The 14,923-nt window shown below is 41.9% G+C and overlaps 1 protein-coding gene across 6 annotated transcripts in view; it reads left to right on the top strand.

Annotated features, from left to right (window-relative positions):
• TMEM108 (transmembrane protein 108) overlaps window positions 1-14,923 on the top strand; it is a 163,730-nt gene that overhangs the window by 111,597 nt on the left and 37,210 nt on the right. The window contains exon 1 of one of the 6 annotated variants that reach the window (XM_017838037.1): window positions 14,439-14,503. The exons of the other annotated variants lie outside the window; for them this stretch is intronic. Within the exon in view, the coding sequence (XP_017693526.1) occupies window positions 14,467-14,503 (37 nt within the window). The 5' untranslated portion in view covers window positions 14,439-14,466. Of the gene's footprint in view, window positions 1-14,438; window positions 14,504-14,923 lie in introns of those variants that run through there. 6 annotated transcript variants of the gene reach the window in all.

Raw genomic sequence — 14,923 nt, 5'->3', positions numbered from 1 at the left:
AACTGATATTTATTTAATTTAGGGAAAAGAATTGCAAGAGCAATAGATCACATGTTGTATTGCATTTTTTGTCCACTAAAATACGTGGTAACAGGAGCTGGTAGTGTTTTTTGCCGAATAAAGAAAAAAAAAAGAAAAAGCTGATCAGTTACTGACTAGCTCATCTCTTTTGGATGCCATCACCTGTACTGGATGTTCATCATCTTTCCATATTGAGCAAGATCAGCTGAGAAAGGTGGGGAATTTCTCTACAGTGAAATAAAAGTGAGGAGATCAGGTAATGTTCTGGCATTAAAGATCCTCCCGATAGGGAGCTTCTGTCTCAGTTCAAGATAATAGACAATGAAGCTCTAAGACAGGAGCAATTTAAATTACATTTTAATCAAGTCTCAGGAGGGAAGGTAGCATTATGTGGAACTGTTAATAGAAAAACAGCAATGTTTCTTACTCTGTCATTTGTGTGCATTATGCCTGAACAATCCAATAAATTAGCAGATTATCTCCTAATCACTCTTCTGTGATGCTTTGAAAAAAATCCCATCCTACCTTCCTGGTGCTTTTTCAAAGCAATAACATCACATAATCAGAGTCTCTGGTCGAATTTCATCTGAGGGTTGAAGGCAGTGTGAATGTAGGAGGCAATGTTTTTCTCACCACTGGATTTTGTCTTTGAACAGAGATATTTGGCTTCCTTAGACTTTTGTGCACAATGTTGCTGGAAAGACCTGTAATCTGTATAGTAAATGCTAGAGATTTGGCCTAGAGTCCAATGAGTAGGCTGCACTTTCATATAGCTTGTTCTTCTTTCAGAAGGCAAACTCAATCAGCAAAACATATCAAATGTAGAAATTATTTAGCATGAAGTATCACTGACAGAGATGAAATGGCAAGTGTGCTGTGCTAATCCCACTTCCCAGGCTGTAAATGGAAACTGCTGATTAAGAGCAGCAAATCAATTTGCTAACTATGGTTCTAAAAATAAGGTGTGCCGCAAATAGAAAATTAATGGGAAATGGATAATGTTGAATGGATTGATCAATGGAAATGTAAGAAAAGACAAATGATGTGTAACTTTACTTTTCCCTTGGCTAATCAACTTCATGCCCATATGTAACCAATAAAAGGAGAGGGAGAGATCACATTAATAAAAATTAACCAACCGCAGTTCACACCATTCATCCACTACCCTGAGGAATTAGTGCAGGAAAGAGAAAAAATGTTTTACAAGAAAAGAGCTTGTATTGCCCAGAGTCTTGGTTTAGCTGAAATAGATCCACTGTGTGCCTTACATTATCCCCAGTCTCACCAATCTATAATGAGGAGATACTGGGAAAGGATCTGTAGGCAGTGGCATTACTGAAGGGAGAAGGAGCTTGCACTGAGCTAGAGGAAATATTGAAAAGTGACCTGTTTAATTGCTCATTGCCATTGCTGGGTTTAATTTGTGATGGTGATCGGGATCATGGTTTCATGTCATATGCTATCCCAGTGACTGATTTGGGATTACTTAGGGTGAAAGAAAATGAAGAACTTTGCCTCCTAAGGCTGGGTGATGTTAGTGAAATTTGGAGGAAACAAAGCAAAAATAGAACTCCACACCTCAGAGATGCAGTTGTGATGTGACCCAGATTAGTCTGAATGTCCTGTAGTTGTGCTGTGTTTTTTGAATTCCCTCCTCCTCCTTCTAGAGGAAAAGCAAACAGGTGATTCATGACCTCTTCTGGGAGACATTCAAATATGTCTGCATGAGGCTCCAACACTAATCTGGTGCTCTTCAAGGAGGCAATTCAAAGCCAATGCCCCATTTCTTTCAGGAAATGTTAGCCAGCTTCTGACCAGGAGTTCCTCTAATCGGGAAGTTGAGGATTAAATCCAGCACAGAGTGAGGTCTTGATTATGTGGCTGCCAGTGCTGTCTTCTGCAGGCTGCTTTGGGCATTCCAGCTACTCTGGGCAGTTGACTGTGTTTTGGCAGACCAAAGATTTGATGAGCCCTCCCTGCAAAGTAGGCATGTCCTGACAGGGCTTGTTGGCTTTGTGCCACTGACTGCAAACATCACAGCATAACTTCATATTAAGATCATCCCATTTTCATGAAGCAGGTCCAATCCCAATGCCATCATTACAGGTCCCATCCCATGGCCATCAAGGCTTTGCACAGGCTTTCCACAGTATGTCGTGTCATGTCATGGCGAGGCTTCGCGAACAAAGATTTGGGAAGGCTCTATCCACATTTGCTGCAGGCACGTTGATGGCTTATGAGGTCAATACGTGACAGACATAACCGATTGCAAAAGGCACAGCAGAAAGACTCCTTAGATGGTGTATTCTGCAATTTACGGTTCTTTCTGCGCTGCCTTTTTTCTTCGAGAGTGATCCTGCGTGTGTTCTCGAAGGAGACAGCTGTGTTGTAGATGGTGTGTCTCCAGGCCTCCCGATTTGAGGCCAGAGTAGACCAGCTGTTGATCAATATGGCCAAGGCTGAGATGTTGTTTCAGGGAGTCCTTGTATCTTTTCTTCGGGGCTCCTCTCATGCGGCAGCCAGTGGCAAGTTCACCATAGAGTAGGATCTTAGGGAGGCGGTGGTCCTTCATCCTTGAGACGTGCCCTGCCCATCACAGCTGTGTTCTCAGTAACATGGCCTCAATACTTGTGACTGCTGCTTGCTCTAGAACAGATGTATTGGTCACATAATCTGACCAGTGGATGTTTAGGATTGAACGGAGGCAGCATTGATGGAAGCACTCTAGGAGACGTAGGTGGTGGCGGTAGATGACCCATGATTCGGAACCATATAAGAGAGCTTTCCACAGTATATTCCACAGGTATATTCCTCAGTGGCCAGAGTGTTTTGTCAGATCAACATGTCTTCACCATATCCAATACTCCTGCTTGTGGCACTAGTAAGATTCATGAAGTTTAAAGTGCAGTAAATTGTCTTTCCAAAACCATTTTATTTTCCTACATGCAAAACCAGTTTGTGATTGCTCCATAATTGTTTTAGGGTGCTGAGATATATTCTGAGCTGAGCAGTGTATTTATTTAATTAATTAATTTTCTAAACATAGATGAGTATAATAAACACAGTCACCAGTCTGGAACAGGTCAGTGTTGATATCCAGCACAGTGAGACTTCTAGCTAAGATCAAATACAACTTACATCTAGTGCCATGAGTTTTCGCAGGGCTTCACTTGATTACTTGAGGAACAGAAGGAGAACTGAGAAAGGGAAGGTCTGAGATGGAGATCCAGGTATGTGCATGAGATGACTTCTAGACGAGATGTGCAGTCGAACAAACCAGACAGCACTTAAACGAAAACCTGAACAATTGCTTTGAGAGAGTGTATAAGTCAAATGAGCTTGACAATGTTCTTCATCTGTCTCTAAAACTAAGCAGCCTTGAGGTTCCTGCATCAGGAGGTGACCGTACTAAACTAGCATTTGTGTTGCATGAAGTGTCCGTGTTGTTGCCAGTGTCTGGATATACGGAGAGCTTTTAATCTGGCATGGCATGTCATCCCAAGGAGAACAGTGTGCCTGAATCTTCAAAGATGATCTTGTCTCATCAGCTTCCAGTTGTGTTTATTGGCAACCTGCAGCATGTTGCCATGCAGCTGGTGTGCAAGCTGAGGAGAACATAAACAACGCAGTTGGGAGACAACACACGCTGTTCCCCCACCCCCACCCCCAAAAAAACCTCTGAAATAAAGTAGAAGCAGAAAAACACATATTTATGAGAATTCCACGTGGAAACAAAGCACAATAGAGAACCAATCTCTCAAATTACTATTTTTCTGGCAAACCTTCCCTCTTCCCTGATGCTTTCTCTTCAGCAAACTTCAACTGTAATTCCTTACCATTGACTCAGGTTTTTGGCAACCTACAGACATGGATCTAGCCTGCAGCTGGCCTTTTTGGATGCTGCCATCCTGTAGGGAGGAAGTGCCAGGACCACCTTATCTTTGCTTTGCCCTTACTAAGAGGCAGCTCTAGTAGTCCAGTAGCTCTATGACAGCAGCACCCATTAGCTCAGGGCTGTGGCCAGGACACCCCAGCCATGCTCTGCATACACAGCAATGAATGTTAGAACAAAGGCTGCTGGTTTTGAGAGCAATGGCAAAGTCTGCTGCAGGCCATGTCCTTCCCAGCCTATTACACTGGCAAGACAGCTTAACCTCCTGGTCAGCATTTCTTCCTGGATCCCCTGCTCTTCAACCTAGCACTGGCCTTTTTGCACAGCATCCAGGTCTTTCAGTGCATAGTTTCTTTCCTAGGTGTCATGGCAGTAGTTCATGAGAGCTGGCTTTTGCTCCAGCAGATACAACCTGCTGGCACTGAAAGCACTGCCTGTTTCCTCCTACTAATTGCATGCAAATGACTTGATCTGCTTTACTTTCCTGCTTCCCTCTGTCAGGACAGCAAATCAGGTGCATGCCAGGAAAACAGGTAGGGGTCATATCTGAATTTCATCTTTCCAGAGAGACCAGCATGTCAGAGAAGAACAGGAGGTCAAAGGGAACCTTTGCCCCTTCCAGTGTGCTTCAATCTCTCTGACTTGAGAGATGGCTTTTCTCTTCATTGCTTGGCCTTTCCTTTACTATGTCAGCATCTTTTGCATCTCTGGGCCAAGTGTGTCTTACAGTCTTCTTAAGCTGTGCTTTGTGAAGGTAGGATATTGTCAGTGCTCTGTGTCCATATTAAAAAAATACTGGCAGAGGTTCAGACTGCAGTGAGTGCCACAGCTTTCCTGCGGGAACAGACTTTGTCTCTGCTTTTGTAAAACCAGATGTCAAGGATCAGACATGTGAAAAGGCAAGCAGTTGTTATAAAGTAATTTAGTAAATAAAATAAGTGGATATCACATCACCAGCTGGGGTCATTGCAGTGCTTGAAAGTCATTAGTCAGGCTCTGAGAAATCCTGAGATTGGTTTAAATAATATGAGATTAGAAAGTGCTTTTGGGGCTCATGTAGCTGCTTTTCAATATTGAAGCATTAAGGGCTCACATGTATTAGAAACATATTTTTATTAAAAAGTAAAGCAGAGGTTTTCAGTGAGGCTGCTTCCATGTTTGAAGAAAGTCACAAAATGTGGCAGAAGTCACCGAAGCAGTTCCCTGAGTTTTTGATCTGGGAAGGACAGTGGCAGCAGCTCTCGATGGGTAAGAACCTGGTTCCTGTAACTTCACAGGCACCAAGGCAACTGCTCCAGATTTATACCTGAGCATGCGAGACCAGAGTCAGAGTAGACTTCTGCTGACAAAGACTTACACAATAAATTTATAATTAATCTTTTCTTTGTTTGCCTTCTAGTTCTCTCACATACCTCTTCATTTTTTCTGTCAGGCAGCAAAGCACAGGACAAATTGTGGAGTATTATATAATGAACATGACCTTCATACACTCAGGGTCATGTCTTTTGCAGTAAAGATGATTATTTCTAGTCAACTCCATTTATATGCTGGCATGAAGATCCCATACGAAGATGAGCATTTTTTTTGAGATATTCATGTATCTTCAAGATTGATAAAATCTGTTAATTGCTGTAATCTCTAAGTAGCGACACTGAGGTACATTTTGATGAGTGTGGCCTGAGAATTTAAAAAATTCTGTATCTTCCTTATTGATACAAACTAAGTGCACAGCAGTTTTAATTAAATTGTCAATGTAGTGACAGTGATGTTGAGAAGGTAGTTACACAGCCATTCCTTTTTAATGATGTCTCTTCATGGTAATTAGGATAATTCCAGATTTATGAGGATTAAAAGAGCCATATACCTAAATTTGTTCTTGCAGGATCTTGTAAGAGACTGAAAGTATTGTGTCAGTGTAGTGAAACCAGAGGCAAGGTGATGACAGATGGATGATTCTTTCTGAAATCGTGTCATGTGTCTTCTGGAACATTTTCACATCTATTGTGTGTGTGGAGAGAGAGAGAACGCAGGCTGCCTGTGGACAGAGAGACTACACTAGCATGGAGCAATGATGGAAGAGTGTTTCTGAAGCAAAAAGGGGGTATTGTTTATGGTGGTGAGAGAGTCTGCAACAGTAAAACCTTACCTGCTTTTTAAATGGGACTAATGATTTGGGGCACTTCAATCTGAAACAGTGTGAAGGTCGGGGAGTAAGTTCTTGGAGGATTGGTAGTAGTAGCAGCCAGTCAAAATCAGAATGCTGTGACATTTCTGACATTGATGCTCAGAAATTGAGACCTTCGTAGCCTGAAGATGGGTCAGTGGATGTGCCTAGCAAGTTCACTTCCTTTTATTCTCCACATTTTTCTTCACAGACCGTAGTCTCTTTATGTGCAGAATTTCTATTCAGCGTGTACACGTGTGCAGGCCAGTGGAGGAGGCCAGGTGGTGGCAATGCCACGTGCTCCTGCCTGCAGCCCCACCACCAGTGCCTGACCCAGGCAGGGTTAGCTCAGTGCTGCTATTCTCCATGTGCTAAGCTCTGTGCTGTCCCCCCACACCAACGGGATTTCCATTAATAGCCATGCAGTGCGTGGCTCATTGCTTCTCCCTTAAACAGCAGTGTGTAATTAAAGCTGGTAGAAAACAGGCCTCAAAACAGGAGCTAAGAAATGAGGCCTCTGGGTAGAATGAGAGAGAATGGCCTGTGCTGTGGCTCTGTCTTGTGTAAAAGGGGGCACCATACATTTCACCCAAGCCCTGATGTCTCCTGACTGTATCTGTTTGAATAACAGCCTTTCTATATATCAGAGTGAAGGAACGAGGAATTGCTATATAGATGTCATTCCTGTTCCTCGAGTGCCTGTCTCTCCTGCACAGGGGGACAGATCACCATGCACTCACCGTAACATGTACTTAATAATTTTATAACTACTGCCTGCCTTTTCACATGTCTGATTCTTGACATCTGTTTTTACAAAACTAGACAAAGTCACACCTTGACTATCTGGATGGTGACACATTCACATGCTGAAATACTCAGCTCAGGTAAAATTGCCGCTGATCCCAATGCAAGTCTTATTTGGTGGTTTGAGGGTTTAATTCCTCAACATAATAAACACCTGCCATAGCAGGAAACCAGTGCCAGGAAGCCCTGGATTGCAGGCAATGGCCCTTCCCAACCACACTGGGGCTGAGGCTGCATCCAGTGTGGCTGAAGTTGAGCAGGAGCACAGGAGTCTTCCTCCTTCCCTGTACCAGGGCATGTTTTACCCATTGAATCTGTTAGCTTATGGGTACAGACATCCTTTCAACGAAAATCTCATTCGCTTGAGAATGCTTCATGGTTCTATAGGAAAATGCATAAATGAAAATATAAACAGCGAGCAGAAAGTGGTAATTAATGTCCAGTGCACATGTGCAGCATCACTGATAATGTTGCCTGGTAACAGAGGAAGGGATGGCAGAGCCTCACTAGGAGCCAGTGGCAGCCTGTGAGTCCTTTTCAAGGCTAGGGTTTTGCCCAGGGGAAAGAGAGAGCCCCACTGACAGCACTCTCCTCCTTAACGACCCCCATTTATGGATGTACGTGCATACATGCATACGTACATTTCTTTTGGGGCCACAAAATGCCATCCTGAATAAATAAATACATGCGCTCTCTCTTTTCATCTCATACCAGACACTTGTGTTTTGCTGTGAGGTGCCTACAAAGGGCTTTGAACAGCAGCATGTTCCAATGAGGAAAATCTTCGCATCCTGTTCCTTTGATCATGATGGCACGGTGAGAAGGAAGCAGACAGTCTTCAGTTCTGTAACTAGGTAGGGTGCCCAACTTGACAAGGAAAAACAGTTCTTACCCTACCAATTTGCTTTTTATGACCTAAAGAGTGTTAAAACAATTTATGCATTTGTAAGTGAATTAGAAAGAAGCTAGAAAAAACCCCTGGCAAATTCCTCAGGAAACAGCATTTTTTTCAGTCCTTAGCATATTCTGCGCTATGAAATTATAACCTGTTTTCCTTGGTTTTCTTTAGTGTGTTTTCCATAGTTATAAGGCTAGTGTCATCTTTTGTTCCAGCTGCAGTACATGAGACTGTTAATTAAAATTTGTATTCAGTGAATACATATTTTATTATTGCAGCAACTACCAAGGCCACAAAAATATACACTCCTAAATTTGCACTTCTGGTCATCCCAAACAAAGATTTTTGGTTCAGCCACTCTCAGTCCCACCCGATGCTGAGAAATCAAAGCCCAGGATGGAGTCCACCCAAAAACATCACTCATTGTCAAGTAATGGTTTGTTGCTCTCAGGAATTTGCAAATGTTTTATTAAAATGTGGCAGTAGCTAGAAATGAAATAAAAGGATTTTTAATTTCTAAAAAGCCTGTAAGTAATTGCCAGTTCTTGCCTAGGAAACTATTCAACTGCAGTAAAGCCTCAGACCTTTTTTAGCACCTACCTCTAGCTATTTTTTAGAGTGTAGAAGATTAGAATTAAGAAAACCTATTAGACAATTGAATGCCAGCTTTTACAATAACTGTAATCTAATAAAAGATTAATGCATCACAGCAGATCTGTATATGTTGCCAGTAGAAGGTTTTAGACTGAGCTGTTAGAGGTGTCACTTTCATCACAGGCTAACGACTAGATAAATAAAACAAGCTTATCATAAAAGAGTGTCAGAAGGCTTTTTTATGGTAATAAAAATTAATTGCCTACAATCAAAATTGAAAATATGAGTGCACAAGGGAGATCCGTTATTTGAAGGGAATCATAAAAATTGTTAGGAGAATTAAAAAGTTACAACACAAACAATGTGATACCTTTCACCACAATCTCAGTATCCTATGAACAGCAGAGATATCAGCTTTTTTTTGAAATTATAGCAGCACTAATTGAGGACAATAAAGAATAAAAATGTCATCTTTTAGAGGCACTCTCAATTTATTGACTGTATTATTCAGAGACCAAGTGCTGAATCCACCAAAAGCCATTTCATGTTTAAAATCCTGACTCGAACAACTTTGCAGGACTGATATGCAGCCACAGTTCTAATTACTTGCAGTACACAGGATCCATGGATTTTCTTTTTGTTTGGGATTATCACAGCAACAACGAAAAGAGTATTTCTGAGCAAGAGACATAGTGAAATATTACCTAGCACACTGAGTAGCCATGAGATTGGAGGGAAGGTTAGACACCCTGAAAGGTGCTTTTCTGCAACTCTGAAATCATGAAATTGAACAGCAGCCAATCCCTTTAAAAGACTGTGCAGTAATGAGCTGTAAAAAGGGGGGTAGTTCGGGGGGGGGGGGGCTGCTTTATAAACAGTAGGAGAGACATTTTGGCTAGCAGACAAAGTCCTTCCAGCATTCATGAAGAAGCACACATCGTTTTCCTGCTGGGATGCTGCCCATTAGCATCAATCCAGACCACCACCACTTTGCATCTTACAAAGGAGTATTTTACACTAATGACATTAGCAAATATTAATTCAGATAGCACCTCATAACCTTATCATGTGCGGTTTATTATTACTAAACAGAACTGTAATCACAATAACAAGATATCTGAAGTAAAGTTAGGACATGGAAATGCAGTATACCTCCATAACCTGGTATCAGGTTGATCATCGGATCTTAGTAGGAACTTCAAGCCATGGCAGTTGGGTTGATGTTTAATAATGCAAAATACAGCTTTGTGACTCTCTACGCTGAGGAAGAAAATGTAACCAGCAAAGACTGTTGATTTTCCTTTTCTTATTTGCTGTTATCCTACTGTAGTGTTTTTTCCAAAGAGCTGCTGTTGCCATACAAAACACATGGCAGTGTCAATAGCCATAAGGAAATTATTCAGTGGAGGTTGCTGTAAACAGTGTCCTCTCTCATTCTTAATGTAGAGCACAACCTGGTTTGGTAGGGTTTCTCCCTGGCCACCTGCTCACTTTGAATGTTTTCTGATGACAGTCTAGCAGACTAAATGACAATCATCAAAACTTTTGTTTAATGCCGTAATGTGAAGTGAATTGAGCCTCAGCAGCCATGGGGGAGTGACAGAGAAAAACAGGTAGGCACAGCAGGATAGACTTAGGTACCATCTGGCTTTCAGAGTTTTTCATTACCTTGGTTTTCACATTTTCTCCAAATTACTTCTGCTAGGAGGGGTTACCCTCATGGAAATCAGATTGCTTTTGTAAGGTACTAGATACATATTAACATGCTTCACTTTACATGTTCACATTTGATGATCTCTGTCTGGGAACTCATGATTTAAATGGGTGTGGGAGAAAACTTACAGAAAAGTTCATTTTTTCTTGCACATAAAATCTAATACATTTCTAATTCTGGCTATTTTTTAAGATCTGTGCTCTTTGGACCATATTTTTCTACCATTTTACCTCAAAACATTAGTTCCTGGGAGCTGAATTTGTTTCAGAAAAGGAGTGAGAGAGCAAATAAAAAATTAGGAGTTTTTTCCTGTAAGTTATTTCATTCTGGACATTGAGAAGTGAGTAACCTTCATAATGTCAAATTTAGAAGCACGCAGACCCTGTTTGCTTCCATTTTACCCATGGTTGATCCAGCACATTGCGCTTAGCCAGGGATTATTCAGATAAACCTTTAAAAGTTTGGCCAGTTTCATCAGTCTTTGTGAGCCTATTGGGCCCATCTAGTTGTTTTGGAAAGCACCAAAATCAGATCCTTAGGATGTTTTTGTTTCCAACAAGCTAAAAATTCTAACAGACAGAAGGGTTTATCTACTGGTGACTAAGGTATGATTTCATCTTAGTAAAATATTTGAGATTTGGCTAATCCACTTCTTCCTAGATGCTGTTATCTGCAGCACGACTGAATCTGGAATATAAACCTGATGGTGACCTTCTGTGCAGTTATGTATTTCTTCACGTCACCCCTGCACTCTCGAGTGCCTGTGACTTTATGGTATATTTAAGGGAAAATGGCTCATAAGGATCTTGGGTAGCCAAATCTTTGTGTTCACTTGTATGTCAAAGCTGTTGAAACTGGAAGGTTTCTCGTGTGCCATATGTATCCATGTTGCATATACCTCCACCATCTATGGCACAATAATAAGAACAAGATGTGGGCCTAGAAACTGACAAAAATGCAAACCTCAAAGCTGCCAAATTAAGTAAATTTGTCAGAGAAGCAGTGAAAGCATCTGCAGACTGCATCTTATGAATTTCATAACGAAGAGAATTCCACCAAATTGGGGCCAGGCATATTCCAGATGGCACAGATGGTTTAGCAAGTGACAGATTGGAAACAGAACCCAAATTATGAGCAAGTACATAAACAGAAATCAGAATTTCTCCAATAGGTAGGAGTCAAAGTCTGAAGAATCTTCAGATACAATAATAACATGTTAGTTTTAAGCCTTAAAAGATAGCCAAGTTGAATGCCTGAATAAGGATGGAAGATGACAAGTTGCGAGAAGAGCACGCAGCTTTTCAGTAGCTGCCAAGTTTGGAGTAGATTCTCAACAAAACAGAGAGGCAGAAAATGGCCCCCCAACTGCAGCTATAATCCAACCTGGAAACTGCAGATAAGTCAAGATTTCGTTAGCTGGCTCATTGCAAAACCAGTCTGAAAGCTGGATGGAAAAAATGACATTGTTTTGTCTTCTTTTTTTAATCAAAATGTAATTTGGACTGGCTTGTATGTGAGCCAATTTATAGATGGGTGAAAATGTGCAAATCATAAAAACAGTAAGTACCCATGACCATGTGAAGAAAATGTGTGAAAGTAATAGGAGCAATGAAAGAAGGATGAGAAGTAAGAATATTTCAATATCAGTAATGGAGGGAAGGAGATCACGGCAAAGCTAATCCTCAAAATGGCATGTAGGGAAAAGTGAGAGGAATGTTAGCTCAGAGTTAAACAAAGACTGATTATTTTATACTCCTAGTAATAAAAGCCACCATATGTGTTTGTCTTTAAATTCAAGACACCAGAACATTTTAATTAATAGAATAATAATGCTAATTACATGGTAGGGGCAGTATAAAATTTTGAGTGGGAAAATTCTAACTATAGATTTGTGTATGTGTGTATGTACATATGTTAAGATATATATTTATGTACACAGACACATAATATGTATGCATAAAATTTTATGGCTGCAAATGTCTCCTACTGCCTTTAAGCCAATGGTAATAAAGCTTCCAAACAGCCATCCTCTTCTTAGCAGTGCTGTCATCCACTACTGGTGAATCCTGCCTATTAAACACAGGCTATGGTTCTTATTCATGTATGAGAGTTGCTCTTGTGACCCAGTAAAGGACTTCTGCAGAATCAGAATGATGTGGAACATGCTGTGGAGCTGGCATGCTCTCCCTTAATACCTCCAAGACTTCTCCTGGCATTATGGACAAGGAGTAATTTCCTGGGAAAAGGGAATAATAATAAAACCAGTAGCGGTTTGGTTTTTCAGGCATGATTAGCTCTTCCTTTTGCAGAGGGGCTGGGGACATTCTCTTCCTGCTCGTTTTATGGAGATGAACATGTTCCACCTCCTAGAGCCATCAGCAGCCACATGAAGAAGGCTGGAGAGCTCAGTAGCTCTGCTGTGTCCCACCATGCACACATACATTCCCCTTCAGTTTTCAAGGTTGCAGAGGGTCATTTAATCTGGTAGGTTTTGTTTATGCTTCTTTCTGGCCAAGTGCGCAAAATACACATCCCTGGAAGCCAGGTCAAACTCTAAGTTTATTCTGAAGACGTGGTTCTGGGGAACTGACTGACAGCAGGGCTTGCTCTATAGTAGTTTGTTGTAAAGCTCTCCTGTCACCCACTGTCAGAAAACCTTTTCTTCAAATAGAATATGTGTAGCCTATGAACAGACCGTAAAATGTCTATTTGAGAAAATTAAGTGGAAAAAAATAAGCGTATTTAAGTTAAGTGGATTTTGCCTACTGGCCAGGCACGTCACCTCTTTTTTTCATCTCTTAATCTGGTCTATCTGCAATACCATCTCTGTACCGCCTCCCTGGTTTCTTATTTTCCTGTCACTCTCTGCCCGACTCCTTGTCCCACTGCCTTTCTGAATTTCTTTGATATTCGGATTGACTCAAATATGCTCTCAGATCAAGCAGCAGAAAAATGGCAGTAATTTAAGTCACAAAGGCCCATGCACATTATAAATCCCAGATAAGCGCTAGGGGTTTCTCTCCGTATCTGCCTGCCTCCCCTCCAAACATTGCCAGAATGTTTTCAGGGTCTGGTACTGCATACCTCCACTATCTTTCCTGAATAAGGGAGAAAAATTCCCTGTAGGTGGAGAACGCAGAGACCCCAAAGCCTCTTTTCTCCTCTGATGTGCAGCACGTGCTGATCATGCGGGAAGGAGGGGAGGGAGCACTGCCGGAGGGAAGCGCATGCTTCACTCCTTGGATATAGGCAGCAAGCCTGTGGCTTAATGAATCTTTGGCTTTCATCTGAAGAGAGGCTCATGCAACATCCTTAATTGGATTTCTGGGAAGAACTGTAGGTCCTAGATCATCGCCTGGAAGGGGAAGGTGGTAACAAAGGTGGACAGGCAATATATGATGTTGCTTAAAGGAAAGGTGAGGTACTGGGTTTGAGACAGTGTCAGCCCTAGCGTTGTGTGACAGCTGTGAAATAATGGCAGCACATTGCACGGGACCTACCTCAGTGCCTGCAGCTCAGGCACAGCAGGAGACCCTATTAAAAATATGAGAAAACTGCCAGCCTTCCTGCAACAACTCGGCCTCCTGTGTGACAATTTATCCAACCCCAAAGGGATGGCAGCATCACTGAGGGATATCTGTATTCCCACCTGGATCCCCCATTGCTCACCCTCACTGAAGTTGTGCCATCCATCTTTGGGCTCACCCTGCTGACTCCACTATCTCCACGGGGCATGTGATATGGATGCTGGGGGCATTGGCAACTGGTCCCCTGGGAGCACCCTGTCATGAGTTAGGAGCCTGCATTAGAGCTATGCCAGGAAGCAAGCAATTGGCAGCAATTAAATGTGGATTTAGGCTGTGATCACTGCACCTCTGAGAAGACGATTAAAGGAAAAATGCATTGTCATGTTCTCTGTTTAGACAAAAATGTTTAAAATCTCCAACTCTGTCCCACTATCTGTGGAGGTGGTGATGTTCTTTCAATAGAGGCTTGTGAAAATATGTGATGGGCTTTCACTAAGTGAGAAGAGGCAGATACCAGGAATTTTCCTGATGGCTGAGAATTCCCCTGTAGGTCCCTGGATGACCATATCTTGCACCTGCTGGAGTTGCTGTTGACTTCAAAGGAAACAAAGAAACAAGTGGGGTTTCTGTGTGTACGAAAGGGTGTGTTCACCAGCGATGGCTTTGTTAGAAAACAAACGGAGTCTTCACACTAGGAGCAGATTATCTGACTTGTCCTTTTTCTGTTTTTCCTTATTCCCTCTGTTATAACTGTTAATTTTTGTAATTAGTTTTGTTCTTTCCCTTTCCCAGATCTACTTCAGATGCTTCATCCTTCCTAGTACTTTCTCTCGGACCTCACAGTCTGTTGCCATGGAAATTCAACTTTTTAACTTCACTGATGGATTAGGTAAAAGACAAAAGATAAACTGGCTGGGAAATGAACCTTCATTTGCTAGAAGAGCAAGACTGGGCGTGGCTATGTTGCTACCAAGCCTGAGGAAGCCACTGAAAGCAAAGTCCTGACTCTGAATTTGCCACATGATGCCTGGAATCGAGCTCTGGCCCAGCTTGTGTGTGACAGCACCAGGAAAGTGTTCTAACTGGCAGCCCGGTGCCTTTGCCCACCGTGGGTGGGTTACATCTCATTAACAGATGGGTGCCAGAATTTCATCAGCATGAGGAACCCTGCTGGCCAGAGCTGCTAGGGCTCCAGTGGTCTATATGGCTTCACATCCCTGATTTACCAAGCCAAAGCACACAAGGCTCCCTGAAATACTTAAATTTCAGTAGAAAGACATATAGAAATCCTACAAGAAAGGGTCTCTAT

This window comes from Lepidothrix coronata, unplaced genomic scaffold, assembly GCF_001604755.1.
Source record: "Lepidothrix coronata isolate B3197 unplaced genomic scaffold, Lepidothrix_coronata-1.0 Scaffold321, whole genome shotgun sequence".
Taxonomy (NCBI): Eukaryota; Metazoa; Chordata; class Aves; order Passeriformes; family Pipridae; genus Lepidothrix; species Lepidothrix coronata.
The sequence above is the reverse complement of the archived record's forward strand: the minus strand, read 5'-3'. Positions and strand labels throughout refer to the sequence as shown.